This window comes from Rhinopithecus bieti, unplaced genomic scaffold (genome assembly GCF_001698545.2).
Source record: "Rhinopithecus bieti isolate Rb0 unplaced genomic scaffold, ASM169854v2 scaffold_25906, whole genome shotgun sequence".
Classification (NCBI taxonomy): Eukaryota; Metazoa; Chordata; class Mammalia; order Primates; family Cercopithecidae; genus Rhinopithecus; species Rhinopithecus bieti.
In genome coordinates this window covers 197,021-224,716 of record NW_016811566.1, presented here as the reverse complement: position 1 = coordinate 224,716, position 27,696 = coordinate 197,021, and the positions used below count along the sequence as shown (strand labels likewise).

The window sequence follows — 27,696 nt, the reverse complement described above, 5'->3', positions numbered from 1 at the left end:
CCCGCCGCTCCGCGCCCTTCCAGGTCTGGGGCGAGGGGACCCGCAGCGCCAAGAAGCCGCCGCGCGCGTCCTCGGGCCGGGAGCCCGTCCCCCTCCTCTCCAGCCGCGGCTGCGCGACGCTGCTCCTGAGCCCCAAGGGCGAGGTCGGTGCGGGCCCCCGGGGGGGCGGCCGGGGCTGGGGTGTGGGGGTGACCGACGCGCCCCGCAGGTTCTCAGTGAGCACCGGATCCCACGCCGCGAGACTCCGGCCCCGAGGGTCTTCGACGACGGCACCGACCTGTCCATCGACCGCTTCCCGCTCCCTGAAGTCGGGCCCCGCGCAGACACCTGCAAGCCGCCGCGCCCACCTCGACCCCTGCGCAAAGGCCGGGTGCGGGAGCCCCGGGTCAGTCGCCGGAGACCAGGGTGGGGACCGCGGGTGCCCGGGATCTGGCCTCCCGCCCCAGGCCCCGCCCCGTCCGCATCCCCGCACTAGGACGGCCCCCAACTTCCCCAGGCCGCGCCCAGGCCGCCCTCCAGTCCTCCAGGACGCCCCGCGGCCCCTGCTCAGCCCCAGGCACGGAGCCCTCTAGGGCCGCCTTTCCCGGGCCGGCCGCCACCCTCACGACCCTCCCTCCACCAGCACGCGGGGCCTGCTGCCCCCAATGAGCTCGGGGAAACTCTTCCACGCGCGGGAGGGGCCCGCGCGGCCCGAGACCCCCGGGATCCCCGCGCCGCAGCACCTGCCCACCATCCCAGGTGACCCCACCCTGCCGTCGCCTCCCGCAGAGGCCGGGCTGGGACTGGAGGACCGTCGGCTCCAGAAGGAGCAACGAGTTCGGGTGAGTGCGCGCGTGCGGGCGCGCCCCCTTCCCTGTCCCCTCCCCGCTCCTCCCCTGTCCCCGCTCCTCCGCTCTCCTCCCCTCTTCTTTTCTCCCCTCCCCGCCTCTCCCCTCCCGTCAGCTCCCCTCCCCTCCCGTCCCCGCCCCGCCCCACGCGCGCCTCAGCCCCCGCGCCCCGCAGGTGTGCCGGAAGCGCGTGGACCGGAGCTGCCCCCTGGTGGCCCTGTCGGTGCAGAGCACGGCGGAGAGCAGATTCGGCTTCCGCTTCCTCAGCTGCCTGCCGGTCACCGCGGACACCTGCCGCGGCGCCTAGGCGCGGAGGAGCGGGCCGGGACCGCGAGGGAGGGCGCGGGCGGGCGCGGGGGCTGGGCGGGCTGTGTCCGCTGCATCATTTATTGAACCAACATGGCCTACAAAGTAAACCGCATTTCTGTACACCTGAGAGTTGAAAATGTTGCGCTTGGGTTCGGGGCGTCCTGCGCCAAGAGGAGGGAACGGGCCGCCTTATTGCGGTGGGCGCGGGAGTCCTACAGATCCCAGGAGACGGGAGGCCTGGGACGCACCTCCAGCGGCCTCGGGCGAGCAGCTGGAACCCTGGGCCACAGGGCCTAGGAGGTGGCTCTTACCCTGGGTCCAGTAAGGGGGTGGCAGACTGGACTCGCAACTCCAGCCCCTGCCCCTTGGCCACGCCCAACTGTAGCAGGAGAGGCCTCTGACAGGCCTGCCGGGTGACCAGTCCCCCCACCTCCGTTCCCGAGGGAAAGCCTGGCCCTAAGGAAGGGCTGGGGAGCGGGACCCTCCCTCCCCAGGCCAAACCCAGCTGTGGACCTAAACGGTTCCAGCCTCTGCTCCCTTCCTGGCTGGTTCCAGTCCCCCACTCCCCTCCACCAAGAGGATCCTCCCCAGGGCCAGGCACTCCTTCCACCCCCCAACACACCCGCCCAGATGTTCTGTGCTCGGTGACCACATACGTGGGCAGGTCATGGCCCCAGCACAGGCGAACTTGAAGTGGGGGCTACACTAAGTGGGGACGGGGCTGGGGTGAGACAGTTCAGCTGCCCTGGGAGGTCTGGCTGCTGCATCTGGTGCTGGCTTTGGGCCAGGATGTCCCTGGGCTCGAGGGGTCAGGCCCGAGGCCACCTCCAGGGCTCTCAGGACCGGCACTGCAGCCACCCCATCACCCAGGGCAGGCCCCCAGCTGCCCAGGGCTCGGAGCCGACGCCCCCTGGACTGCAGGTCTATCGACCACCGTGGGGAGCTGCTGCCAGAATCTCGTGGCTTTGGGTGCTTGGGAGGGGAAGGGACCAGGTGCTGGCTTGAGGTCCCGGAAGGCTCTAGAAAGCAAGCAGAGTGACAGCACATCAGAAAGGCTGTCAGGGAAGGGAGTCACCCGTTGGGGAGGCCACAGCCCACCCATAGCCCTGCAGCCCCGAGGCAGTGGTCTAGGCTGGGGGTCCACAGGCGGCAGCACCCCTGCACCCCACTTTCTGTGTTCCCAGCCCTGTGACCCCTGACTCGCTTGGGCAGGCCCACCTCTGCGACAGACAAGGAGGCTGCAAGGCCTGGTTCTGGCCCTAGATCATCTGTGTCCTGACCCTGACAAGGAGACCACAAGGCCTGGCTCTGACCCTGGGTCATCTGTGTCCTGACCCTGAGAGTCTGCTCACTGGCTGACTGCCTCAGGCCAGTTCCCAAGCCTCTGGTCCCCCAGCACCCGCCTCCACTGGAGCCCCAGCATGCCTTTGTCCTGACCCTTCCTCGAGGCCACTGCAGCTCCCCCTCCTCCTGACTGCCCTGCCTGCCCTCCCTCCACCCCTGCAGCTCCTGGCCACTAAGTAACCAGCTATTGACTCCTCTGCCCCCTCCACAGACACCCACCACCATATGGAAGGGCAGAGGCTTGGCCTGCTCTGTTCCCTGCCCATCCCAGCCCCCTTGACCAGGCTCCTGCACAGAGAAGGGTCAGCTGCCCACTGTGGGGTCACCCCTGCTCACAGTGCCCCCCGCCCAGCCTGCCTGCCCGCTGAGGGAGGGTCCTCTCTGCCTTGCAGTTGTGGTCACACTGAAGCTGGTGTCCTTCGGAAAGGGCACTGCATGGCTTAATTCTGTGTCCCCGAGTACATGTGCCATCTTTAGGGTGAAGCAGCAGCACCCTCCCTGCCTTGGTCTTCTGGTGGGCACATGCCTGTGCCCCTGAAAACTGCCACTGGCCTTGGTACCCTGGCGTGGCTCCTTCTTTCTATCCAGACCCCTCTGGACTCTGTTAATACCCCCTTTTGTGGAACGCCTCTTTCGTCCAGCCCGGATGTCCCACAAGGTCACAGGGCTTGGACCATGGCTTGGGAGAGGCAGAACTTGGGTTGGGACGCCTACAGTCATGAGCCCCCCACCTCCAGAAGGGGGCCTCCCTGTCACAGTCCCTCTCAGAGCCCGGCTGAGGAAGTAGGGCCAGGCTGACATGTCCAATCTGGGGCAAGGGGCCCCTTACAGAGGTGGGGTGTTGGGTCACTCCCAGGCACTGGGGAGCAGGTGGGCAGGCTCAGTACCTGAGGCCAGGCTCGGGGGGCTGGGGGGAGTCTTGGGTTCTGCCTGGTGCACTTGCTCTTCAGGGACCCTCCGTGGGCCCCAGGGGGCTACAGCCCCTTCCTGTTGGGACTCCGGGTGCCTATAGGGGAGGGGGCTAGGGTGGGGAGAAGAGGAGGAGCTGAGCCCTGTCCCTTCTTGCAGTTGATCCCAAGTACATGTGGGGCTCAGGGATGGTCCATGAGCCTTGGGACCAATGACGACTCAGCCAAGGTAGATCACCCCAGCCCTGATCCCCCCATGGGACAGGACACACACAGTGGTAGAGCTGGGGGGACACCCACCGCACGCCAAGTTCCCTCCAGGCCCTAAGCCCAGCCAAGGCCAGGAAGTCAGAGCTGTCTGCAGGGTCAGGCTCTGGGGAGGAAGTGCTGGCGGCCAGATCTCCTGGCCTGTGCTGGGGCAGCTGCTCCGCGGGCTCTCTGGCCTGGGGAGGAAAAGGGACTGCTCTGGGGATTCTGGCCCTGGAATGGCGGCAGGGCAGGGCACTGTCAGGGCTAGAACCCCGGACACTGGTTCCCCTGGGGGGCTGGTTCCTGTGGGGTGTACCTGGCACTGGTGCCTACGCTCCCGCAGGCCCTTGGTGGGGTTCCCACACAGGACTTGGCCAGCACCTGCAAGAGACAGCATGGCTGGGCCTGGTTCGGGGCCAAGGGGCTGCAGGGTCAGCTGTGGGGCAAGTCAGTTACCATGGGTGAGGCTGCTGGTGTTATCTTCTGGGGCCAGGTCCTCAGAAAGCAGGCCTTCAGGCAGGGGCCCCCCACGGACCAGCAGGGAGAGGGGCCAGGGCCTGGAGGCCCAGGGCTGCGTCTCAGGCAGGTACAGCTCGGGGTCAAGTCTCCGGATGGGGGCTCCACGGGGACAGTCTGCCCGAGGTTCAGAAGCAGAGGTCACCAAGGCTTAGGCCAGATGGTCAGCCCGGGAGCGCCCCCCAGACTCTGTCCACAGACCAGGGGGCCCGATCCCCACGCTGCATGGCCTGAGGCTGGCCTCTGACGCTGCAGCCTTCTAGGGAGGCCCTCATCTCCTCATCTTCAGAGCCTTCTCTCCCTCTGCGGGCTGCTCAGAGACAGTGTCCTGGCCTGGGCCGGGGTATGCCTAGCTCTGGGGACCAGGGGTCAAGGCTGGGGAAGGGCATGAGATGTGGCTGTCCGTCTCTGAGAGGCCTGGGGTGGGGGCCTCTTCCTGGGGGGAACTGGGGCTCAGCAGCGGGTCCTCCAGGTGCCGCTGTCGTACCCAGCCAGGGGAGGCCGTTGCCCTTCTTGATGGCCTCCTTCACCGAAAGCCAGTCTTGGCTCAGCCTCGGCGGGGCCGGTGGGCCTGTGTGTGCAGCCGGCACTTCGTCCAGGACCTGCAGCTGGGGGATGAGCTTCCTCACCTCTGCCCTGTAGTTGTAGCCCCTGGACACCTGCAGGGGAAGGCGAGGGAGCGCAGGTCTGGCTCCAGTGGTTCCTTTAGGCCGACTCTTTCCCTGGCTCCCTTTCCCAGACCCACCATGGGGCAGGGCAGAGGCCCAGAGGTGGTGATGCTGCCCTACCCTGCTGAGGTGGGCTTGGGTCACTCTCAGACCCCAGGGACTTCAGAGACTGGGCTCTCACCCCCTCAGGATACAGGACCCCACTCTCCAGACCCAAGGCCGCGTCCAGGGATGCCCTCTGGCCCATGGAGCTGCCCTCAGCTCGGGGCTCTGGCCCACGGAGCAGCAGCCACTGGGCACTGGTAGACGCTGACCCCAGCATGTGGCAGCACGAGGCTAGCACTGTGAGCTCAGGGCAAACGTGGCCTGTGCTGGGTTAGCTACCCTGGGGCCTGCACGCACAGGTATGCCAGCTCTGAGCAGGGCACACACAGCTCCGAGATACTGCACAGGGTGGTCTGTGAGGCCTGTGGGGCTGGAGGTGGCTCTGGACAGGGCGTACACAGGTGTGTGTGCACAGCCGTGTACACGTGAATCTTTGTGTTTCCATGCGGCTTATATGTGAACCTCACGGTGCATGCATGGGTTAAGGGACATGGCGTGTGAGCAGGTGACCCTGTGGGATCTGGCAGGGCTGGCCCAGGAGGATGTCCTTGAAGCCGTCAGACTTCCGGTGACAGAGGAGATGAACTCAGGGTGAGCAGGCCACAGAGTACGGGTGGGCACAGAAGTCCCTGGCCAGAGCGGAGGCCCCGGGGCTGGAGCCACAGGGAGCCTCCCCTGGCCATGCACATGCCGGTCGGGTGCCCGGGACACGTACCTTGTTGGTGGGGCCGGGGGCCGGCTGTAGGCACACCAGGTTGCCCTCCAGAGTAAGCGTGGTCAGGCGTGGGCAGAGCTGCAAGTAGCGCACCTGCCCCAGGTCCTCCACGCTGTTGCCCTCCAGGTCCAGCACCTCCAATTGCTCCAGCAGGCACAGCGGGCTCAGGTCCGAGATGTTGTTGTAGGAGGCGTAGAGTTCCTGGGCAGCGTGGGGCTCTGAGCCAGGGCCCAGCCCAGCCCTCCCCAGCCCAGGGTGCCCAGACTCACCTTAAGTGCTGGCAAAGAGGCAATGCCATCCAGGTCAGTGAGGCCACAGCGAGCCAGCCACAGCACCCGCAGGTGGCCCAGAGATGTGCCCAAGTCCCTGCAGAAGGCAGGGTTTGGTGGGTGACATGGTGCCTAGCCCTGTGCCCAGCCACCACCTGCCTTTGGCTGCCTCCAGGGGTAGGCGCAGGTGTGACCGCCTGTGGTGGCCTCTAGGCTGAGGAAGGGGCTCTCTGCCTTGGCCTCCTGGCTCTGGTGTGGGTACAATGTCTCCCACCTTCTCCAAGCCCTGGAACCTAGCCTGGGAAGCTGCCCTCACGGCGGGTGGCTCAGCCTCTTCCATGGCAGGCTGCAGGCATCACATTTCTCTTTCTAATTGTTCCCTCAATAGCGTTTGGGGCACTCGAATTCGGAGTAAGGGTCTGGAATGCTGCCTGGGAGCCTGAGCCCCTGGACACTGATGGCTGACCCTGTGCTGAACTGGCAGGTTTGGTGGGGACCAGCTGCTGGAGGTGGCGGTGGATCAGGGCGGCTTGACGTGCGCAGGGACACGTTGCTTCCTGCCGGGCCCGCCCTGTCCCCACTGTAGCCACACTGACTACACCATGCACTGTCCTGTCCGCAGGGACCCTGCACCTGCCCCTCTCGGCTAGGAGGCCGTCCCTTCAACGCCGCCATGCCGTCTCCACACCTCTCCTTAGGAAAGGGCCACATGAGCTCTCAGGCTTTCCCTGTGCAGTCACAGATTCCTCCAGGGTTGGGTGATTTCTTCGGAAATCTTTCTCTCCAGTTCACAGCACCCGTAGGCTGCGTCTCACCTGGGCTTCATTCCGCCCATTGCGTTTTCAGCTTCCTTCTGTGGGCCCCCAGGGGCATTCCTGGTGGTCCGTCCTTTGGCGCTGCCGAGTCAGTGTCTATCCTCAGCCTACTGCCTTCAATGGCTTTTCCACTCAGCTCTTAATTGGCTGGGATTTGTGTCTAGCGATTTCTTCAAGAGCGGCTAATGGAAACCCCTTGATCTCTGACTCACTCACAGACGTCTGCTGGCTGTGCGCTTATGCAGCCATTAGGCTGGGTGTCGGATTCTCAGTTCACGCCGCTTCCCAGGAGACTGCGAAAGCTTTTGTTCCGGTGTCCACTGTGGTGACAGCTGAGGAGCACTTTGCTTTTTCTGACCTTAAAAAAAGCACTTGAGGCCGGGTGCGGTGGCTCACGCCTGTAATCCCAGCACTTTGGGAGGCCGAGGTGGGTGGATCACGAGGTCAGGAGATCAAGACCATCCTGGTTAACACAGTGAAACCCCGTCTCTACTAAAAATACAAAAACATTAGCCAGGCGTGGTGGCAGGTGCCCGTAGTCCCAGCCACTCGGGAGGCTGAGGCAGGAGAATCGCTTGAACCCGGGAGGTGGAGCTTGCAGTGAGCCGAGATCATGCCACTGCACTCCAGCCTGGGTGACAGAGCGAGACTCCGTCTCGGAAAAAAACAAAAAACTTGAGGCTGGGCACGGTGGTTCATGCCTGTAATTCCGGTACTTCAGGAGGCTGAGGTGGGAGGAGCACTTGAGCCCAGGAGGTCGAGGCTGTTGTAAGCCACGGTCGCACCACTGCACTCCAGCATGGGCGACAGAGTGAGACCCTGTCTCAAAGAAAAAAAGACAACGTGATCTCTTTTCCTGGCTGCTGGAAATTTTTACCTTTATCTTCAAGCCGGTAACTTTATTAGGATGTTTCAGTGCCAACGATTCAGTTTGTTTTTCCTTTCAGTCTTTTATTTCTGACAAGTTCCTTTGAATTTTTTTTTTTAGACGGAGTTCTCACTCGTCACCCAGGCTGGAGGAGGGGGGGGGCCGCGGGGTGGTGCAGTGGGCGGATCTCGGGCGCACGCAAGCTCCACTTGCCCGGGTTCCAAGTGGATGCTCCTGCCTCAGCCGCCTGAGTAGGCTGGATTACAGGCATGCCACCGCAGCCGGGCTAATTTTTGTAGTTTTAGTAGAGACGGGGTTTTGCCATGTTGGCCAGGCTGTCTCGAACTCCGACCTCAGATCCACCCACCTCGCGCCTCCCAAAGTTCTGGGAATACAGGGTGAGCCCACGCCCTGCCTGATTATTTTTTTGTTATTTATTTATTTTATTTTATGTTATTTTTATTTATTTTTATTTATTTATTTTTGAGACGGAGTCTCGCTCTGTCGCCCGGGCTGGAGTGCAGTGGCCGGATCTCAGCTCACTGCAAGCTCCGCCTCCTGGGTTTACGCCATTCTCCTGCCTCTGCCTCCTGAGTAGCTGGGACTACAGGCGCCCACCACCTCGCCCGGCTAGTTATTTGTATTTTTTTAGTAGAGACGGGGTTTCACCGTGTCAGCCAGGATGGTCTCAATCTCCTGACCTCGTGATCCGCCCGTCTCGGCCTCCCAAAGTGCTGGGATTACAGGCTTGAGCCACCGCGCCCGGCCTATTTATTTTATTTTTATTTATTTATTTTGAGATGGAGTCTTGCTCTGTCGTCTAGGCTGGAGTGCAGTGGCGCGATTTTGGCTCACCGCAACCTCTGTCTCCTGCGTTCAAGCGATTCTCCTGCCTCTGCCTCCTGAGTAGCTGGGATTACAAGCGCATACCACCATGCCTGGCTTTTTTTTTTTTTTTTTTTTTTTCGTATTTTTAGTAGAGACGGGTTTTCACCATGTTAGCCAGGCAGGTCTTGAACTCCTGACCTGAAGTGATCTGCCTGCCTCAGCCTCCCAAAATGTTGGGATTACAGGCGTGAGCCACCACGCCTGCCTGGGGGACATGTTTCTAAGAAGTCCATTTTCCAAACCCATCCAGTTTCTCGTTTGTGGTGTCGTCTGGGTGCCTGCTGCAGGCCTGGCTTCATGTCCAGGCCTCTCTGCTCCAGTTCTGTGGGCTGCCCACCGTGTCTTTGCCCCCTAAGTGTTTTCTAATTTTCTTCCATTTCCAAATTTTCATGTATTTTATTAAATTCCTTTTGATACTTATTTTATTTTGCTTTTTTTTGGGGGGATGGAGTCTCGCTCTGTCACCCAGGCTGGAGTGCACTGGCGTTATCTCGGCTGACTGCAAGCTCCGCCTCCCGGGTTTATACCATTCTCCTGCCTCTGCCTCCCGAGTAGCTGGGACTACAGGTGCTTGCCACCTCGCCTGGCTAATTTTTTGTATCTTTAGTAGAGATGGGGTTTCACTGTGTTAGCCAGGATAGTCTCGATCTCCTGAACTTGTGATCCATCCACCTCGGCCTCCCAAAGTGCTGGGATTATAGGCATGAGCCACTGTGCCTGGCCTACTTTATTTTTTTGAGGCAGAGTTTCGCTCTGTTGCCCAGGCTGGAGTGCAGTGGCGCAATCTTGGCTCACTGCAGCATCCGCCTCCGGGGTTCAAGCGATTCCCCTGCCTCAGCCTCCCGAGTAGCTGGGATTACAGGCATGTGCCACCATGCCTAATTTTGTATTTTAGTAGAGATGGGATTTCTCCATGTTGCCCAGGCTGGTCTCGAACTACTGACCTCAGGTGATATGCCCACCTCGGCCTCCCAAAGTTCTGGATTACAGGCGTGAGACACCGCGCCCAGCCCATTTTGATATTTGTTTCTCATCTGGAAATAACGAGATGTGGCCCTTGGAGCCCAGTTCACACAGCTGGAGAATGTTCTAGAATTCTCCCTGGAATTCCCCTGCCTTAGGCTGCTGGGAACAGGCTACATAAAACCAACAGCATTTTCACAAAACCCACTTTGCCCAAACCCGCAGAATAAAGCTGGATGTTCCTTCAGCCTCGTTCTTTCCCTTCCGATGACGTGAGAGCTGCCGAGGTCTTCAGCTCCAAATGCTGTGAGTTGCTGCCGGGCACGGAGCTTCCGGTGCTCCTCTTGGGGGCTGATCCGGGTTCTGTGCACAGGTTCTGGCTGGAGCTTCTCCCAGCAGCTGCCATCTGGTCTGGGTTCTATGAGCAAGTTCTGGCTGGTGGTTGCTGTTCTTGCCCAGACCCCAAGCTGGTGGCCGCATGGTGCAGCCAAAGTCCTGGGCTGCAATGAGCGGTGCAGGGGCCAGAGGCCCCCAGTCCTTGGTTGGCTTTGGGTGTTCACCAGGGACACCTCACAGTGGGGGCTCTGGGCCCAGGTCAGGGGCACCTTCGGGGAGTTTGCCACACGACCTGGTATGATGGCCCTGACCCTGGCCCCAGCTCTGAATGAGGTGATACCTGCCGCAGGGGGCTCCCACCCATTGTAGACACAAGAGATCCATATGCAGGGGTCACGCGGCAAGGGGGGTGCATCCGGGCTGAGCCAGAGGCTGCAGGGCATAGGCAGAACCCCTGGAAGTCAGGCGGGCCCAGGACCTCATCCTTTCAACAAAGACCCTCTCAGAGACCCCCTCACACCTGCCTGAATGTCCCAGGCTCCCCCGCACTGCCCATCCACCCTCCACAGGGTCACTCAGAGTCAGGCAGCCAGCAGGATGGAGTTCTCTAGACCCCTGGGTCCCTTGTCCCAGCCCAAGTCCCCCTACTCCCACCAAGTTCTCCCGCCATCCCTGCAGGGCCTGCCCCATGGGACCCCCTCATGGCAGGGCCCCAGCCCACCCCACCCAGGTGCTCACCTGAGGGAGCCCAGGTGGCTGCCGTTCAGCTTCAATTGGTCCAGGATAGGCAGGTGCACCCCTGTAGGAGGAGGAGGTTGACTGGGCCCCTCACCCCTGCCCACGTCTGCACCCTCCTTCTCCCCGAGGCATCAGCACCCCCTGGCCCCTCATTGCTAGTGGGCCAGCTTCACAAGCCGCTCTCCACACCACAGGAGGGGTTGTGTGGCACCCAGGAGCTGCTCCAGGGCTGCGGGCTCCTCTGGCCACCAAAGGGCTCCTCTGGCCACCAAAGGGCTCTGCTGATTCTATGGGCCTGGTAGAGGGTCTGGCCCAGCAGCCCTGAGCCCCCAAAGCTACATAGCTCTGCGGCCCTCATCTGTAGACAGCCTGAATGCAGCACAGCAGGGAAGCTCAGACCATTGTCCCTGGACTGCGAGAGGCCACTGGGCTCCAAGAGTTGGCTCAGAAAACTGGGGCCAGGCTGGCGTGGCTGAGTGGTGCTCCCTTGACTCAACAGCTGGGCCCCACCCCCGAGCTGCCTCCACACCCCTCCCCTGGCATCTCGGACCATCATGCACAGCCGCACACACAGCAAAGGAGCAGACCACGGCACACCCCCGCCCCGGGAAAAGGCTCGGCGTTTGGAGTCTTTTGTAGGATGGGGCATGCCCCTGTGCGGCAGACAGAATCCCTGCATCGTGAGAAGGGGTGCAGAGTGGCCGGGGGCGGTGGCTCACGCCTGTAATCCCAGCGCTTTGGGAGGCCAAGGCAGGCGGATCACGAGGTCAGGAGATTGAGACCATCCCGGCTAACACGGTGAAACCCCGTCTCTACTAAAAATACAAAAAAAAAAAAAAAAAAAAAAATTAGCTGGGTGAGGTGGCGGGCGCCTGTAGTCCCAGGTACTCGGGAGGCTGAGGCAGGAGAATGGCGTGAACCCGGGAGGCGGAGCTTGCAGTGAGCTGAGATCGCACCACGGCACTCCAGCCTGGGTGACAGAGTGAGACTCCATCTCAAAAAAACAAAATAAAAGAAGGGGTGCAGAGTGTGTGGGCACAGGCGCTCTAAGACCATGCCTGTGGGCAGGGCTCGAGTGAGTGCAGATGGCCACAGGGTGGCCACACACAGTGGTCAGGGACTTCACAGGCCATTGCAAAACAGAAAACAAGACCAACAGAGATGGGCCTGTTTCACCTCAGTCGGTCGGAGAAATGCAGACAACCAGTGATCCTGGGTAGGAAGACCCTTCCCTGCTCTAAAAGTCACCGTGGGGCTGGGCGTGGTGGCTCATGCCTGGAATCCCAGCACTTTGGGAGGCCGAGGTGGGTGGATCACGAGGTCAGGAGTTCAAGACCAGCCTGGCCAACATGGTGAAACCCCATCTCTACTAAAAATACAAAAATTACCCAGGCATGGTGGCTCATGCCTGTAATCTCAGCTACTCAAGAGGCTGAGGCAGGAGAATTGCTTGAATCCAAGAGGCAGAGGTTGCAGTGAGCCAAGATTGTGGCACTGCACTCCAGCCTGGGCAACAAGAGAGAGACTCTGTCTTAAAAAAAACAAAAACGGCCGGGCACAGTGCCGCCTCAAGCCCCTGTTAATCCCAGCCCACTTTGGGGGGAGGCCCGACAGACGGCGGATCACGAGGTCAGGAGCATCGAGACCATCCTGGCTTAACACGGGTGAACGTCTCTACTAAAAAATACAAAGCAAAACTAGCCGGGTGACGGTGGCTGGGCGCCTGTAGCTCCCAGCTACTCGGGAGGCCTGCAGGCAGGAGAATGCCTGTGAACCCAGGCGAGGCGGAGTTTGCAGCTGAGCTGAGATCCGGCCCCACTGCACCCCAGCCTGGTGACGAGTAAGACTCCGTCTCAAAAAAAACAAACAAAACAAAACAAAAACAGGAAAAACAGGGCACGGCTCGGTGGCCTCTCCCGTATAATCCAGCCCACTTTTGGGAGGCCTGAGTTGGGCGGATCACTCGAAGCAGGAGCTTTCAGACCAGTCTTGGCCAACGTGGTGAAACCCGTCGTCTACTAAAAATACACAAATTAGGTGCTGCATCGCGTGGGTGCCACACCTGCTAATTCCAGCTACTCAGGGAGGCTGGAGGTAGGAGAAACTTGAACCTGGGGGCAGGCGGACGGTTGCAGTGAGCTGAGATCGCCCGGTCCGCCTGCCCTCCAGGCCTGGTTGGGACAGCTGGTGACGTTTGGCACGTGGCTCTTCAGCACGGCTGATGATTCATTATACAGGTGTAATTCCTGACTTTGGCCATTGTACTGCCCATTCGGAGGAGAATTATCCTCCCTCTCAGGAAAATACACACTGCAGCTGTCAGTAGATAAAGAGGTGTTGCCATGTGCAACTCTCATACTATTCAGGGAAGAAGAACAGGCGGCCTGACGTGCTGGTGCACACACCGGGAGGGAGCGGGGCCCCGGCAGCGCGTGGAACATAGCGAGAGGAGGAGGAACCTGGCGGGGGTGGAGGAGAGGGTTTTTTGGGTTTTTCTTTTCTTTTTTTTGGCCGACAGGGTCTTGCCTCTGTCGCCCCAGTGTTAGAGTGCAGCGGCTGCCAATCTCAGCTCGCTGCAGCTTGACCTCCCCGGGCCTTCTGAGTAGCCTGTGACTAGGTGCCACCGATGCCTGTCTAATTTTTTATTTTTAGAGACAGGCCGTCGTTGCTATGCTTGCCAGGCCTGATCTCAAACTCCTGGGCTCAAGTTGATCCGTCTGCCTTCCGGCCTCCCACAGTGCTGCGGATCACAGGCCAAGGCCCTGTGCCTGGCTGAGATTATTTCAAGATGAGTTTCAGGAGATGCCATTGTGGCACTCGGTACCATTTTGTTCCTCTGCTCCTCTGCTTTGATGCTGGCGTGGGTGCTGTGGAGTGTATGCTGGGGGTACTGGCCGTGGGGTATGTGCGAGTACTGAGCGTGCTTGGGGTGCTGGCGGTTACTGGCGTGGGGTGGTGTGCAGCTTACTGAGCAGTGCTGGCGGCGTTACTGGCATGGGTCATGTGCGGAATACTGAGCGTGCTGGGGTTACTGGTGTGCGGTGTGTGGAGCTACTGAGCGTGCTGGGGGCTACTGGTGTGGGTGTGTGGAGTACTGAGGCATGCTGGTGGTACTGGCATGTGTGTGCTGGGGCTACTGAGCGTGCTGGCGGGGTACTGCATGGGTGTGTGGGGTACTGAGCGTGCTGGGGGTACTGACGTGGTGTGCAGGGTGCTGAGTGCATTGCCCTCTGCCTGTACCTGACACAGACCTCAGGTCAGAGATCAACCCTAAGGAAGCCGATAGGCAGCCTGAGAGGTGAGGACAGTTTTATTTACGGAGAGGCCTGGCCATGGCTGTGGCCACGGCGGGGTGGGATGAGGCTCACCAAAGTTCCCCAGGCTGCCCTCACGGGTGTCCACACACATCTCCAGCGCCCTCACCAGCCGAAGGTCATCCACCCGGGCCAGGGCCTGCTGTAGAAACCAACCGGGAGTCAGTGCTGATCCTGGCTCTCCCCACTTTAGTTCCATCCTTGCTTCTGGTTGCAGGACTCTGGGGCTCCCGCTGGAGCAGGCACCGACCTTTCCCTGCCTTGGCCATGTTGGCCCTGGTCTGGGTGGTGGGATAGAAGTGGACGTGACACGAGCAGAGCTTGTGCTGCCCTTGGCTGGAGGGCCACTGCCAGAGAAGGACCTGCCCTGGGGGCTGCCCATCTCCGAAGAGACTCCCAGGGCAGACACACCACACCCGGCACCCAGAGCCCGGACGGCGCCTGGCCCTGCCCTGAGCTTTGAGCCATCTGGTCTCCTGCTTGAGTGAAGGACCGACCCCCTCTTTGGTTGGAGGATAAGGGATGCTCAGCCCCTACTTGTGGGTTCTGGCCTGGCTCAGTCCTGTCTGTGACCCAAATGCCTGGGGACATCTGTGTCACCGAGCACCTGGTGTTGCTGGTGTTTTGGGGTCTGGTAGGGGTCCCAAGGGCAGAGTGGGCGGAGTGGACCCAGCTGCAGGGGCCAGGCTGACGCCAACCATCAGCAGGCAAGACCAGCAAGAGGGAGACAGAGAGCAGGCTGGACCATCAGCAGAAAGGAGCCCTGGGATGTCACCCCACACAGGCCTCTGTGGCCATAACCCCCAGTGCCCACACTCACCAGTCGGGCAGGGGACAGGTACTCTTCCACCAGCTGCTCTCCAAGGCTGTCCCTCTGGCTGCCAGGGCCCTTGCTCTGTGGGCAGGGGTTGTGCAGGCCTTGCCAGCTCAGCTCCCGCACCCGGAAGCTGGAGGTGCTCGGCCGAGGCCCACGGGATCTGTCCCAGCCTGGGTCCATTCACATGTAACCTGCTGATAGAGGCAGAGCGCAAAGCTCCAAGCTGTTGCTCCTCCTCCTCTGTAGTCCGGCTAAAACCCTGGCACAGCCCTCAACCCCCTGCCCCCCCCAACACACACAGCAAGCCCTTGGCACCCACCCCCACCCCGAGCCTAGAGAAGGCTCCTAGCTTGGCTGGGCCTCATGGAGCCTTAGTCTGCTTCGTTTCAGCCTGGAGGGCCTCACGCTCCCCTTCCCCAGCCTTGGCTCGACCCCCTCTGCTCTGTAGGACACCCTCCCTGTGTTTCTGCCCATCCTCAGGGTCCATGCAGGGACCTGGCTCCAGGCCTCCCCACCTGAGGCCCATGACGGCTGTGAGTTTGGGGGTGCCAGGCCAGCTGACTGTGGCTGTGGGGCTCCCGGGGCTGCCTCAAGCTGTGGGCTATGGGTCCTTCTCCACCTGACGGTCTCTGAGCCTGGGGTCCAGGATCAGGTTCCAGGCCTTCCCCTACCCCACCCCTGTGCCAGCCAAACTCCTTCTCCTGCAGGCAGCCGCTTTCTTCTGCTGTGGGTCAAACATCCAGGCAAGAAGGCAGCACGTGCCCTCAGGCAGTACCTGCAAGAGTCAGGGTGGCTTCCTGGCCAGGTTACTGTGCCCAGGGGAACCTGGAATGGGCCGGGCTGAGGTCACAGCACCCAGAGGTGGGCAGGTCAGCCCAGGACCTGACCATCCACAGGCCCAGCTGACGAGGAGGAAGACAGAGTCAGGTGTGTGACCGATGCTGGGGTACCTCTGGGTCCCCCAACGCGATGCCTGCTGCTATTCCAAATCCCACTTCCCTCCTTCTCCACAGGGGTCCTCTCTTGCACCTCGTTCTTCCCGAGCCCCTCTCCAGGCCTCTGAGAGTGTTGGCCCAGTGTGTCCCTCTCCTGTACCCCGTTCTTTCTAAGCCCAGTGTATCCCTCGACCACCTGCACCAGGCTTACCTGGTGTTGTCCCTTAAAGATGCAGACCTCTGGCAGGGCGCAGTGGTTCACGTCTGTAATCCCAGCACTCTGGGAAGCCGAGGCAGGCAGATCACGAGGTCAGGAGATGGAGACCATCCTGGCTAACAGGGTGAAACCCCATCTATACTAAAAATACAAAAAATTAGCAGGGCGTGGTGGCAAGCGCCTGTAGTCCCAGCTACTTGGGAGGCTGAGGCAGGAGAATGGGGTGAACCCGGGAGGCGGAGCTTGCCTTGAGCCGAGATGGCGCCACTGCACTCCAGCCTGGGCGACAGAGCGAGACTCCGTCTCAAAAAAAAAGCAGACATCTGCCTCGGCCCCAGACCCTAGAATCATGAGCTCCAGGGGTGCAGTGAGAAGTGTGCTTGGAGCGTCCAGCATCCTCCTCCCTGACCACCTTCCTCTGTCTTCAGTCTGGACCTGGACTGACCCCTTGACAGCACTCCCCACCCAGCCTCTCCTCACCCAGCCTCTCCCCACCCAGCCTTCCCAGATTCATCTTCCTGATGAGACAAATTCCCTTTGGAGTCCTGTGCGTCTTACTACGTGTTAGCTTGAGGGCCTGCCTCGCCCCAGCGCTGTGGGCTGCACGTGGCCTGGGTATTCCTCTGCTATCCACAGCCGCAGGAGGGGACGCTCAAATATTTGTCACAGGAATCCGTGAACAGGCAGATGCACATGTAGCCACTTAGAACTTTCTGGCCATGGCTTTCATCTGTTGACCACGTATGGACATGGAAGATGTATCCTCTCCATCCTGTCTACAGCTGCCCCTGCGCCAGGTGAGTTGGCCGGCCGTTGACAGAGGTGGTGGGCGGGAGTGTTGGAGCAGGGCAGCGGCTCAGGCTCCGGGTGCCACAGTGGCCTGGTCTGGAAGGTGACCATGCACCAAGAACCAAAGAAGGTAAGCTCAAAATAGAGTCTCATGGAGTTTCCAGCCAGAATCTCTCCCACTGCCTGCCTTTCTCCAGATGGTGGAAGGCCCCAGACCTCACAGCAGGACCCCACCACTGCGTTCCCACAAAGACTCTGGCCATCTCCATCCCAGGCCTGCCAGTCTCGAGCCTCATGGAGTGCGTGAGCTGGCCCGGTCATGCGCAGCCCCAGGACATCTATGGGTGGCACTAAGGGCTGAGTCAGCCACCCTCTTGTCTCCTCTGTGCCCAAGAGCCCGAGTATCAGGCTGGTGTGAGCCCCAAAGCCTAGGGGTGCAAGGACCAGGGGTTGGAGGCTGTGGAGTCCAAAGCCCCCATTGGACTCCCACCTCAGACACTGCTCCCGGTGTTCTCGCCCAGGCCTGAACCCATCCGCACACCTCGCAGTCCTGCTCCTACCCTGTGTCCCCTCTGCGAGCCCCCATGCTCCCCAAATTGGAAACTGGGGGAATTCTCTGTCTCCACACCCCAGCTAGTGCCATTCCCTGGTGGGTAGCTCATCACCTCTGGTCCCCTGCAGCCCTTGCCCCTTCACCATGGAGGCTGTGAGGGCAGAGCCCGCTCCCCTGCTGAGCCCCACCCTGGAACCCCGAGCACCCTGGGTCCTTGCCTCTGCATCTCTCTCAGGGGCAAGGCTTGGGGCCCCTCCTGCCTCCTGACAGGGAGCCCCTTCAGGGCAGGGCCAGGGGGTGGTGGAGGCAAGGGTCCCCAGGGGACCAGATCTGACGTGCGGGGCCTTCACTGGGTCCCCGTTGGCTGTGCTGCTTAGTCCCCGCGCCCTCGCCTCGGCGCAGGCTCCCTCCTGCCACCAGGCATACGGAGAGGCTTGTGGCTCCCACCCCAGGGGTGCGCTCAGCTCTCACCTGAGGGCTCAGCCCAGGTGTCCGGCCCTGGCAGCTCGGCCCTGGGCGCCCTCCGCCGCCAGGCGCTGTCTCCTACTCCAGGCTGTTCTTCCAGCGGCCCGGTTGCGGCCTGGGCCCCATGACAACGTGCGCGGGTCCTCATTTGAATACGCAAATATTTATAAGCCGCAGGAGGCTCGGGTTCTTAGGGGCTGAGCCACGCCCCTTAGCAACGGTCGCTAGGGCGGGGCCACGTGGGTTGGCACTTGGGTGGGCGATCCCAGGGGGCGGTGACGCGCCACCAAGTCGGGTGGGCGCAGGCGCGTCAGGTGCCAGATCCCTGCGGCTCCGCGGTGCACGTGTCGCGTTTCCTCGCGATCCCGGCGCTTCCCACGCGGGGCCAGCAAGGGCGGTCTCTGCTGGAGGCTCGCGCCCACCTTTCCCACGTGGAAGGGTCGCCCCTAGGGTCGAGGCCTGACGCCCTGACCTTCGCTTGGAAGTGAGGCCGACAGTAAAAGGAAGCACCGGGCAAGCGCCCCCGAGAACCAGGGAACAGACCGGATGCCGTAGCGCGCCCGAGTGCCCGGCCCGTGGGACACGCCGCCGCCCGCCGTTCAGTCGCCGCCTCTCACCCGCGATCATGCGTGTCCGCCCCGAGCCAGGCTCTGAGTGCGACCGCGCGGTGGACGGACGGCAGGCGGGACCCCCCGGACCGCACGTGGGTGGAGCCCCGGGTCAGCGGCGACCGGTGCAGGAGGGCGTGGCGGCGGGGCGGGCCCTGGGCTGGGCAGAGGCAGGGTTTGCCTGACTGTAAAACGCCTTTTTTTTGAGACGAAGTCGCGCTCTGTCGCCCAGGTTGGAGTGCAGTGGCGCGATCTCGGCTCACCGCAACATTCGCCACCCGGGTTCCAGCGATTCTCCTGCCTCAGCCTCCTGAGTAGTTGGGACTACAGGCGCGCGCCACTGCAACCGACTAATTTTTTGCATTTTTAGTAGAGACGGGATTTCATCATGTTGGCCAGGCTAGTCTTGAACTCTTGACCTCAAGTAATCCACCCGCCTGGGCCTCCCAAAGTGCTGGGATTATAGGCGTGAGCCACCGCGCCCGGCCCCTTTTGGTTTTTAATGAGGATGTATTTCTGATTCTTTTGCAATTTTAAAAAATGTTAAAAACACGTCTTTTTGGGTTTGAAAGAGCTAGGATGTGGTCTTTGTGCTTGGGGTGAGCCCTGGGCACTTCGCTCTCCTGTGGCAACCTGTGGGTACCGTTTAACTGCACCACGCTGAACTGCATGGTTGGAACCTCAAGTCTGGGGGCACTGAGCGGGCAGGGTCGCCTGCCACGCAGGCCCAAGTAAGACGAGTGGTGGAGGGGGCGTTCTCACGCCTGACTCCAGGGCGCACGGCTGCGCCTGCTGCCCGAAATCCCACCGGGGCTGCAAGGCGTCCTCGGGGTGGGCTGCGGTGGGAATAGGGGAGCTGGGGTGCGTGGTGGTAGGTGGGGTGCGCACCGTCCGGGTGCGGGGCCACTCCACCTGCGCGGAAGGGGAGCCAGGCAACCGGACCCCGCGGCCACCCGGGGGCCCCCAGCTCCGAGCTGCCCGCCTTGGTCCCGGCGGATCCCAGCGTTTCCTCAGCCCGGAGCCCCGGGACCTCCGCGGTGGGCGGCGCCGCGCTGCCAGCGCAGGGAGGGCCTCGAGTGCACGGGCGCCGCTGAGTCGGGTTCTCTCGCCGGCCTGTTCCCGGGAGAGTCCACGGCCCTGCTCGGATATGCCGCCCCAGGCCCCCACACACCTGCTCCCTCGCCCTCCTCGAGCAACCCCGAGTTTGCCTCCGCTAGCCGGCCGAGCCCAATCCCGCGAGGCCGTGGCCCTTCTGGCTCCACCTCCCGCGTTGCTCCCGGAAGCCCTGCCAGACCGCGGCTCCTGACAGACGGGCAGCTCAGCCAACCGGGGCGGGGCGGGGCCTGGTGGAGCGCGGCCAATGGTAGGTCGCGCCGGGCTGACGGACGGGCCCGGGGTGGGGCGTGCGCAGGCCCGGCCGCCGCTCGCTCCCTGGCGCCTGCAGGCCCCGCCGCACCCGCCGCGGACGGAGCCCAAATGCGCGGGGAGAACCGCGCGCCCCCGCCGCCGCCCCGGCCTCGGCCCCCGTGCCGGCCCCGGGGGCAAGTCCGCGCCAGTGAGCGGTGAGTGCGGGCCGGGGTCGGCCCGGCCGCGCGCCCTCCCCGCCCAGGCGGCAGCCATACCGCGGCGCGGGCCGGGGCGGCGGGGCCGGCGGGCGTCAGCGGCGGCGGCGTAGTGGGTGGTGGGGCCGGGCGGGGCCCCGGGCACAGGTGAGCGGGCGTCGGGGGCTGCGGATGCGGGCGCGGGCTGAGGCCCCTTAGTCCCTGGGGCCTGCGGGAATCCGGGCCCCGCCCGTGGCCTCGCGCTGGGCACGGTCCTCACGCCGGCGTCCCCGGGAGCCTCGGGCCCGGCGCCCTCACAACCAGGCGCGTCTGGGCGGAGGCGGCCGCGGCCACGGCACGCCCGGGCACCCCCGCTTCAGCATCACAGGTCGCGGACCAGGCCGGGGGCCTCAGCCCCAGGGCCTTTCCCCTCTCCGGGTCTCCCGCGCCGCCTCTCGACCCCTTCCTGTGGCTCAGCCCCTGCTTCCCAGGAGCCCCTCTGTCTTCTCCAGCTTTCTGTGGCTGAAAGATGCCCCCGGTTCCCCGCCGGAGGCGCGGGGCGCTGCCCGGGTCTGCCCTCCCCTTGGCGGCGCTTAGCACGCAGTAGGCGCTCAGCAAATACTTGTCAGAGGCACCAGCGCCGCGGGGCCTGCAGGCTGGCACTGGCCTGCCCGGGCACGCCGTGGCGCGCTCCGCCGTGGCCAGACCTGTTTAGGAGGACGGTAACCTCAGCCCTCGGGCGCCTCCCTTTAGTCTTTCTGCCGACCCAGCAGCTTCTAATTTGGTTGAGAGCGCTCAGCTGTCAGCCCTGCCTTTGGAGGCTGGCTCCCTTTTCCCCTCACTGGGTCCTTAACAGCAAGTGGGGGCGAGGCGACAGCCCTCCCCCGCGCTGGTTTGCAGCTGCACAGGTAGGCACGGTGCAGTCCTTGCTGCCTGGCGTTGGGATCCAGGGCCCGCTATGGGTTTGCTCTTCAGATGGCTCTGCCAGCAGCTGCCCTGTGGGGCCTGGGCCTGGCTGAGCAGGGCCGTCCTTGGCAGGTGGGGTAGGAGACCCTGTAGGACCCCGGGCCGCAGGCCCCTGAGGAGCAATGACGGAATATAAGCTCGTGGTGGTGGGCGCCGGCGGTGTGGGCAAGAGTGCGCTGACCATCCAGCTGATCCAGAACCACTTCGTGGACGAATACGACCCCACGATAGAGGTGAGCCTGGCACCACCGTCCAGGTCCCGGCAGCTGCTGTGGGCGAGCCCAGGACACAGCCAGGATGGGGTGGCTGCGGCCCCTGGCCCTGCATGGTGCTCTGGGCCTGTCTCCTGCTTCCTCCAGAGGAGGGGAGCCCCTCGTCTCAGCACCCCAGGAGAGGGGGCATGAGAGGGGCATGAGAGGGGCATGAGAGATACCAGGGAGAGGCTAGCATTGTGAACTCCCCGCATGGAGGGCCCTGAGGGGGTCTCTGAGCTCTCTCTTCCTGCAGGACTCCTATCGGAAGCAGGTGGTCATTGATGGGGAGACATGCCTGTTGGACATCCTGGACACGGCCGGCCAAGAGGAGTACAGCGCCATGCGGGACCAGTACATGCGCACGGGGGAAGGCTTCCTGTGTGTGTTTGCCATCAACAACACCAAGTCCTTTGAGGACATCCACCAGTACAGGTGAACCCCATGAGGCTGGCCCGGGAGCCCATCAGGCACAAGTGGGGTCAGGCCGGCTGTGCCCAGACAGGGGCCTCCTGTCCTCTCTGTGCATGTCCTGGATGCAGTCGTGCCTGCAGCCCCTATAGCCAGCTCTCACTTTTCATCCCAGGGAGCAGATTAAGCGGGTGAAGGACTCAGACGACGTGCCCATGGTGCTGGTGGGGAACAAGTGTGACCTGGCTGCACGCACTGTGGAGTCTCGGCAGGCTCAGGACCTCGCCCGAAGCTATGGTATCCCTTACATCGAGACCTCGGCCAAGACCCGACAGGTGAGGCAGCTCTCCAACCCGCAGCTAGCCAGGGACTCGCCCCGCCCCGCCCCAGCCAGGGAGCAGCACTCACTGACCCCTCTCCCTTGACACAGGGCAGCCGCTCTGGCTCTGGCTCCAGCTCCGGGACCCTCTGGGACCCCCCGGGACCCATGTGACCCAGCGGCCCCTCGCGCTGTAAGTCTCCCGGGACGGCAGGGCAGTGAGGGAGGCAAGGGCCGGGGTCTGGGCTCACGCCCTGCAGTCCTGGGCCGACACAGCTCCGGGGAAGGCGGAGGTCCTTGGGGAGAGCTGCCCTGAGCCAGGCCGGAGCGGTGACCCTGGGGCCCAGCCCCTCTTGTCCCCAGAGTGTCCCACGGGCACCTGTTGGTTCTGAGTCTTAGTGAGGCTGCCAGGGACACTGGCCGTAGCTCAGATGAGAGCTGGGTGCAGGGTAGTCAAACCCTGGCCAGATCTGGAGTTCAGGAGGGTCCTGGGCCACCCTGACCTTTGAGAGGCTGCTGTAGCGTGATGCAGGTGGCCCTGGGCTCTTCGAGATGACCAGAGCCCAGCTTCCTGTGTGTGTGGTGGGCCTGGGGAAGTGGCTGGTGGAGTCGGGAGTCTTGGGCCAGGCATGGCTTGATTACACAGCAGGGAGCCCCTCACCCAGGCAGGGGGCCACAGGCCTGTCCCTCCTGACCCCATTCCTCCTTTCCCAGGGAGTGGAGGATGCCTTCTACACGTTGGTGCGTGAGATTCGGCAGCATAAGCTGCGGAAGCTGAACCCTCCTGATGAGAGTGGCCCCGGCTGCATGAGCTGCAAGTGTGTGCTCTCCTGACGCAGGTGAGGGGGGCTCCCAGAGCGGCCGCCACGCCCGCTGGATGACCCCGGGCTCCCCACCCCTGCCGGTCTCCTCACCTGCGGTCAGTAGCCTCCTTTGTGCCCCGCCCAGCACAAGCTCAGGACGTGGAGGTGCCGGATGCAGGGAGGAGGTGCAGACGGAAGGAGGAGGAAGGAAGGAAGGAAGGGCTGCTGGAGCCCAGCCACCCAGGGACCATGGGCCGAAGTGACCGCAGACCCTCCCAGGGATGCTTTGCACAGACTGTCTTGAGCGTCCCAAATGCCACCGGAACCCCAGCCCTTAGCTCCCTTCCCAGGCCTCTGTGGGCCCTTGTCAGGCGCAGATGGGATTGCAGTAAATTATTGGATGGTCTTGACCTTGGATTTTGGCTGAGGGTGGGACACGGCGCACGTGTGGCCTGGTGTGAGGTATGTCGGAACCTCGGGCCTGTCCAGCCTTGGGCTCTCCACAGCCTTTGGGAGGGGGAGGTTGGGAGAGGCTGGTCAGGGGTCTGGGCTGTGCTGCTGTCTCCTCCTGCCTGCCCCAGAATGTCCATGGATTCCGGCAGAGAGCTCTGGACAAGCAGGCAGATCATAAGGACAGAGAGCTTACTGTGCTTCTACCAACTAGGAGGGCATCATGGTCCTCCAGAGGGAGGTGATTTTAGGGGTTGGGGATCTGTGCCGGTGGCTCTGGTCTCTACCTGGGAGCCTTCTTGGTGGTGAGAGGCATCGCCTTTCCTTTTTCCCACCGTGAAATGCACCTGCCAAGAATGGCAGACATAGGGACCCTGCCTCCTGCGCCTTCACATGCCCAGTTTTCTTCATCTCTCTGGCCTGGAGCAGTCTGTGGACCTTGGAAGTAGGGCTGCAGCACCGACTGGCCTCAGGCCTTTGCCTAATTGGTGGTCGGGTGGCAGCCACTAGGGCGTGGGAGCCTGGCCATCCCTGCCTCCTGGAGTGGACGAGGTTGGCAGCTGGTCTGCCTGCTCTTGCCCCGCCCTGGCCTGGCTGTCCCACTCATGTGCATACAGATCTAAGTCACTGTCACCCCTGTGGCCTGAGGCGATCGTCAGAGCATCTGCAGGGGCACCACACTCAGCCCTCTCCACCTGGGTGGTCATGGGGATACAGACGCGGGGAGGGGGCTGGCCCCTCCCTCGGTGGACTCAGGTCTTGTGTAAAGGGCTGGATTCGGTGCCCGTGTCTCACCTTCTGGAGGAGCCCTCCTGGGTGCTGTGAATGTCCCCCTCGCTGGAGGCCGCAAGGTCCCAAGGACAAGCCCCCTGCCTGAGGTCCCCAGCAGCCAGCTGACCAGGTCCCACTGATTGACAGACCCTGCTGGGCTGCCAAGGGGGTGGAGGAAGCCTGGGGGGAGGTGGGGGACTCACCTGTGTGACATCAGCTTCCGTCCCGCCTGCCGCCTGCCCCTCAGATCACATTGCTGCTCAGGATTCGCCACCAGCTGCCTCCTCGCAATGGAGCCCTCTGATAGCTGAGAGCCTGCCACAGCGATCCCCCATGGCCACGCGTAAACTCTCCCAACATCCATCCAGGGAGGCCTGGATAAAGATGCAGGGTTTCAGGCCGGGCGCGGTGGCTCACACCTGCAATCCCAGCACTTTGGGAGGCGGAGGCGGGTGAATCACCTGAGGTCGAGTTCAAGACCAGCCTGGCCATCATGGTGAAACCCCATCTCTAATAAAAATATGAAAATTAGCTGGGCGTGGTGGCAGGCGCCTGTAATCCCAGCTACTCGGGAGGTTGAGGCAGGGGAATCGCTTGAACCCGGGAGGTGGAGGTTGCCGTGAGCCGAGATAGCAACACTGCACTCCAGCCTGGGCAACAAAGCGAGACTCGTCTCAAAAACAAAAAACAGGCCAGGCGCGGTGCCTCACGCCTCTAATCCCAGCACTTTGGGAGCCTGAGGTGGGCGGATCATGAGGTCAGGAGATGAAGACCATCCTGGCTAACACAGTGAAACCCCGTCTCTACTGAAAATACAAAAAATAACTGGGCGTGGTGGCAGGCGCCTGTAGTCCCAGCTACTCGGGAGACTGAGGCAGGAGAATGGCGTGAACCCGGGAGGCGGAGTTTGCAGCGAGCCGAGATCGTTCCCGTGCACTCCAGCCTGAGCGACACAGCAAGACTCCATCTCAAAAACAAAACAAAACAAATAAAAACCTTAGCCTACCGTTTTGCTAAGTGAGAAATTCTGCATGATTCCTCTGCTGTTAGGCAATAATCAAACTCAGAAGCAAAAGTAGGTGGTCGTGGTCAGGGGCTGGGGAGCGGAGCTGGGAGTTGCTGTTCAACTGGTAACAGATTTCAGTCTGGGAAGATGCCTGAGTCCCGGGGTTCACTGTGCATGGTGCCCGTGGTTAGCAATGGCACATGACACATTGCAAAAAAAAATTTTTTTTGACGTAGTCTCGCTTTGTCGCCCAGGCTGGAGTGCAGTGGTGCAATCTCGGTTCACTGCAACCTCCGCCTCCCAGGTTCAAGTGATTCTCCTGTCTCAGCCTCCCGAGTAGTTGGGACTACAGGCATGCACCACCACACCCGGCTAATTTTTGTATTTTTAGTAGAGATGGGGTTTTGCCATGTTGGCCAGGCTGGTCTCGAACTCCTGACCTCAGGTGATCCACCCGCCTTGGCCTCCGGAAGTGCTGGGATTACAGGTGTGAGCCACCGCGCCGGACTACTGAGTAGTATTTCTTTGTAGGGGTGTAGCACAGGTTGTTTACCTGCTAAAGAATATTTAGTTTGCTGCCAGGTCTTGCCTGCTACGACTGGAGCCTCCATAGGCATTTGTGTACCGTGCCCCTGAGGACGTAGACTTTCAGTTTATTAGGGGAGACACCGGGGGCAGGGTCGCTGGGTCCTGTGGTGCGTGCCTGACTCTGCACCTGACTCTCCAGCTTGCCGGGCCCCTTGCCTTCTCAGCCTTCTCAGCCAGGATGCATCGGAGTCCTGGCGCCGTGATTTTCATCTTGGGCGTGTTGCGGGATCTCATAATGGTTTCAGTTTGCAGTCTGCTGGTGGCCGCAGCCTGGGCAGCTCCTTAGCACCGCTGGGTGTGCTGCAGGTCCCCTTTACTGAAGTTTTCGTTCAAGTCTTCATCTTATTTTTGGTTTTGTTTGTTTTCATTTCATTATTATTTTTGAGATGGAGTCTCACTGTTGCCCAGGCTGGAGTGCAGTGGCGCAATCTTGGCTCACTGTAGCCTCCGCTTCACAGGTTCAAGCGATTCTCCTGCCTCAGCCTCCCAAGTAGCTGGGACTACAGGCACCTGCCACCATGCCTGGCTAATTTTTTGTACTTTTATTAGAGATGGGGTTTCACCGCGTTGCCCAAACTGGTCTTGAACTCCTGACCTCAGGTGATCTGCCTGCCTTGGCCTCCCAAAGGGAAGGATCATGACAGGATTACAGGTGTGAGCCACCTGCCTGGCCTATTTTTTATTATTTCATTTTATTTATATTGGACAGGCTGGAGTGCAGTGATCATGGCTCACAGCAACCTCGACCTCCCAGGCTAATTAAAAAAAAATTTTTTTTTCTAGAGACGTGGTCTTGCCATGTTGCCCAGGCTGGTCTTGAACTCCTGAGCCTCGAGCTCAGTGTGATCCATGTGCCTTGGCCTCCCACAGTGCTAGGATTACAGATGTGAGCCATCACACCTGGCCTACTTATTTATTTATTGGAGACAGGGTCTGGCTCTGTCCCCCAGGCTGGAGTGCAGTGGTGTGATGGTAGCTCACTGCAGCCTCGACCTCCCTGGCTTAAGTGGTCCTTCTGCTTCAGTCTCCTGAGTAGCTGGGACTACAGGCGTGCACCAGCATGCCTGGCTACATGTTTTTTTATTTTTTCTACAGACCAGGTCTCACTGTGTTGGCCAGGCTGGTCTCAAACTCCTGGCCTCGAGTGATCCCTTCTGCTCAGCCTCTCTTAAGTGTTGAGATGACAGGTATGAGCCACTTCACCCAACATTTTGTTCATTTTTGAAACTGGTTTTTTATTTGGTTATGCTTTTGAGATTCTTCTTTTCTTTTTTTTTTTTTTGAGACAGGGTCTTGTGCCGTCACCTCTGTCACCCAGGCTGGAGTGCAGTGGCGCGATCTCAGCTCACTGCAACCTCTGCCTCACAGGTTCAAGCGATTCTCGTGTCTCAGCCTCCTGAGGAGCTGGGACGACAGGCACGAACCACACCTGGCTTATTTTTCTATTTTTTGTAGAGATGGGGTTTTGCCATACTGGCCAGGCTGGTCTCAAACTCCTGACCTCAAGTGACCCCACCCGCCTTGGCCTCCCAAAGTGCTGGGATTAGAGGTGTGAACCACTGCGCCTGGCCAACACTTCTTTACATATTCTGAATAAGTCCTTGTCAGAGGTGTGATTTGAGAATATTCTCCCTTTGGCCAGGCGCAGTGGCTCAGGCCTATAATCCCAGCACTTTGGGAGGCCAAGGTGGGTGGATCACCTGAGGTCAGGAGTTCAAGACCAGCCTGGCCAACATGGTGAAATTCTGTCTCTATTAAAAACACAAAAGTTAGCTGGGCGTGGTCGTGGGCACCTGTAATCCCAGATACTTGGGAGGTTGAGGCAGGAGAGTTGCTTGAACCCAAGAGGGGGAGGTTGCAGTGAGCTGAGATCGTGTCACTGCACTCCAGCCTGGGTGACAAGAGTGAAATTCCGGCCGGGCGCAGTGGCTCAAGCCTGTAATCCCAGCACTTTGGGAGGCCGAGACGGGCGGATCACGAGGTCAGGAGATCGAGACCATCCTGGCTAGCACGGTGAAACCCCGTCTCTACTAAAATACAAAAAACTAGCCGGGCGAGGTGGTGGGCGCCTGTAGTCCCAGCTACTCGGGAGGCTGAGGCAGGAGAATGGCGTGAACCCGGGAGGCGGAGCTTGCAGTGAGCCGAGATTGCGCCACTGCACTCCAGCCTGGGCGACAGAGCGAGACTCCGCCTCAAAAAAAAAAAAAGAGTGAAATTCCATCTCAAAAGAAAAAAAATATTTTCCCGTATCTGTAGTTCTGTTATTTATTTTATTAAGGCCTTTCACAGGACAAAAAGTTAAAGTTTAATGAAGTCCAATGTGTCAGGTTTTTTTGTTGTTTTCTTTTTCTTTTTTTTTTTTTTTTTTTTTTTT

General features: G+C 61.3%; 3 protein-coding genes across 13 annotated transcripts in view; 2 read left to right on the top strand and 1 right to left on the bottom strand.

The window, feature by feature from the left end:
- The window catches only part of LMNTD2 (lamin tail domain containing 2), a 5,596-nt gene extending 4,340 nt beyond the window's left edge, over nt 1-1,256 (top strand). The window contains exons 6-9 of the mRNA XM_017893990.1: nt 2-143; nt 209-405; nt 623-821; nt 1,003-1,256. Coding sequence (XP_017749479.1) covers nt 2-143; nt 209-405; nt 623-821; nt 1,003-1,134 — 670 coding nt within the window. The 3' untranslated portion in view covers nt 1,135-1,256. The remainder of the gene's footprint in view (nt 1; nt 144-208; nt 406-622; nt 822-1,002) is intronic.
- Nucleotides 1,197-18,476, bottom strand: LRRC56 (leucine rich repeat containing 56). Of its 7 annotated transcripts, XM_017894027.1 has the most exons (15): nt 17,615-18,476; nt 16,360-16,686; nt 15,796-15,942; nt 15,165-15,373; nt 14,653-14,840; nt 13,887-13,974; nt 10,519-10,579; nt 5,911-6,007; nt 5,642-5,842; nt 4,641-4,812; nt 4,094-4,270; nt 3,954-4,018; nt 3,689-3,831; nt 3,368-3,501; nt 1,197-2,155 (listed from the first exon to the last, which is right to left on the bottom strand). In XM_017894027.1, the coding sequence occupies exons 5-15, from the start codon at nt 14,827-14,829 to the stop codon at nt 1,842-1,844; spliced, it is 1,629 nt and encodes a 542-aa protein (XP_017749516.1). In that variant the 5' UTR covers nt 14,830-14,840; nt 15,165-15,373; nt 15,796-15,942; nt 16,360-16,686; nt 17,615-18,476; the 3' UTR covers nt 1,197-1,841. The 7 variants fall into 7 exon arrangements, with proteins under 7 accessions (XP_017749516.1, XP_017749511.1, XP_017749515.1 ...); XM_017894022.1 differs by lacking the exon at nt 15,165-15,373 and having other exon boundaries at nt 14,653-14,843; XM_017894026.1 differs by lacking the exon at nt 15,165-15,373.
- A 1,157-nt stretch (nt 18,477-19,633) lies between these two features.
- On the top strand, nt 19,634-22,917 carry HRAS (HRas proto-oncogene, GTPase). Of its 5 annotated transcripts, XR_001889599.1 has the most exons (7): nt 19,634-19,778; nt 20,796-20,956; nt 21,231-21,409; nt 21,561-21,720; nt 21,816-21,897; nt 22,419-22,543; nt 22,653-22,917. XR_001889599.1 is itself a non-coding variant. In XM_017894018.1 (6 exons), the coding sequence occupies exons 2-5, from the start codon at nt 20,846-20,848 to the stop codon at nt 22,536-22,538; spliced, it is 570 nt and encodes a 189-aa protein (XP_017749507.1). In that variant the 5' UTR covers nt 19,634-19,778; nt 20,796-20,845; the 3' UTR covers nt 22,539-22,543; nt 22,653-22,917. The 5 variants fall into 5 exon arrangements, 4 of the variants coding, with proteins under 4 accessions (XP_017749507.1, XP_017749509.1, XP_017749510.1 ...); XM_017894018.1 differs by lacking the exon at nt 21,816-21,897; XM_017894020.1 differs by lacking the exon at nt 21,816-21,897 and having other exon boundaries at nt 22,632-22,917.
- Nucleotides 22,918-27,696: the final 4,779 nt, after the last annotated feature.

What these genes read in the sequence shown, in the direction of transcription:
- LRRC56 (XM_017894027.1), bottom strand. Translation starts at nt 14,829, where the DNA reads ATGGACCCAGGCTGGGACAGATCCCGTGGGCCTCGGCCGAGCACCTCC. An exon ending in ACCTGTCCCCTGCCCGACTG is followed by an intron (nt 13,975 to 14,652) that starts GTGAGTGTGGGC and finishes TGGTTTCTACAG; the next exon opens with CAGGCCCTGGCCCGGGTGGA. An exon ending in CCCCCCGAGCCTGGCCTCAG is followed by an intron (nt 2,156 to 3,367) that starts GTACTGAGCCTG and finishes CTTGCTTTCTAG; the next exon opens with AGCCTTCCGGGACCTCAAGC.
- HRAS (XM_017894018.1), top strand. Translation starts at nt 20,846, where the DNA reads ATGACGGAATATAAGCTCGTGGTGGTGGGCGCCGGCGGTGTGGGCAAG. An exon ending in AATACGACCCCACGATAGAG is followed by an intron (nt 20,957 to 21,230) that starts GTGAGCCTGGCA and finishes CTCTTCCTGCAG; the next exon opens with GACTCCTATCGGAAGCAGGT. An exon ending in GAGGACATCCACCAGTACAG is followed by an intron (nt 21,410 to 21,560) that starts GTGAACCCCATG and finishes TTTTCATCCCAG; the next exon opens with GGAGCAGATTAAGCGGGTGA.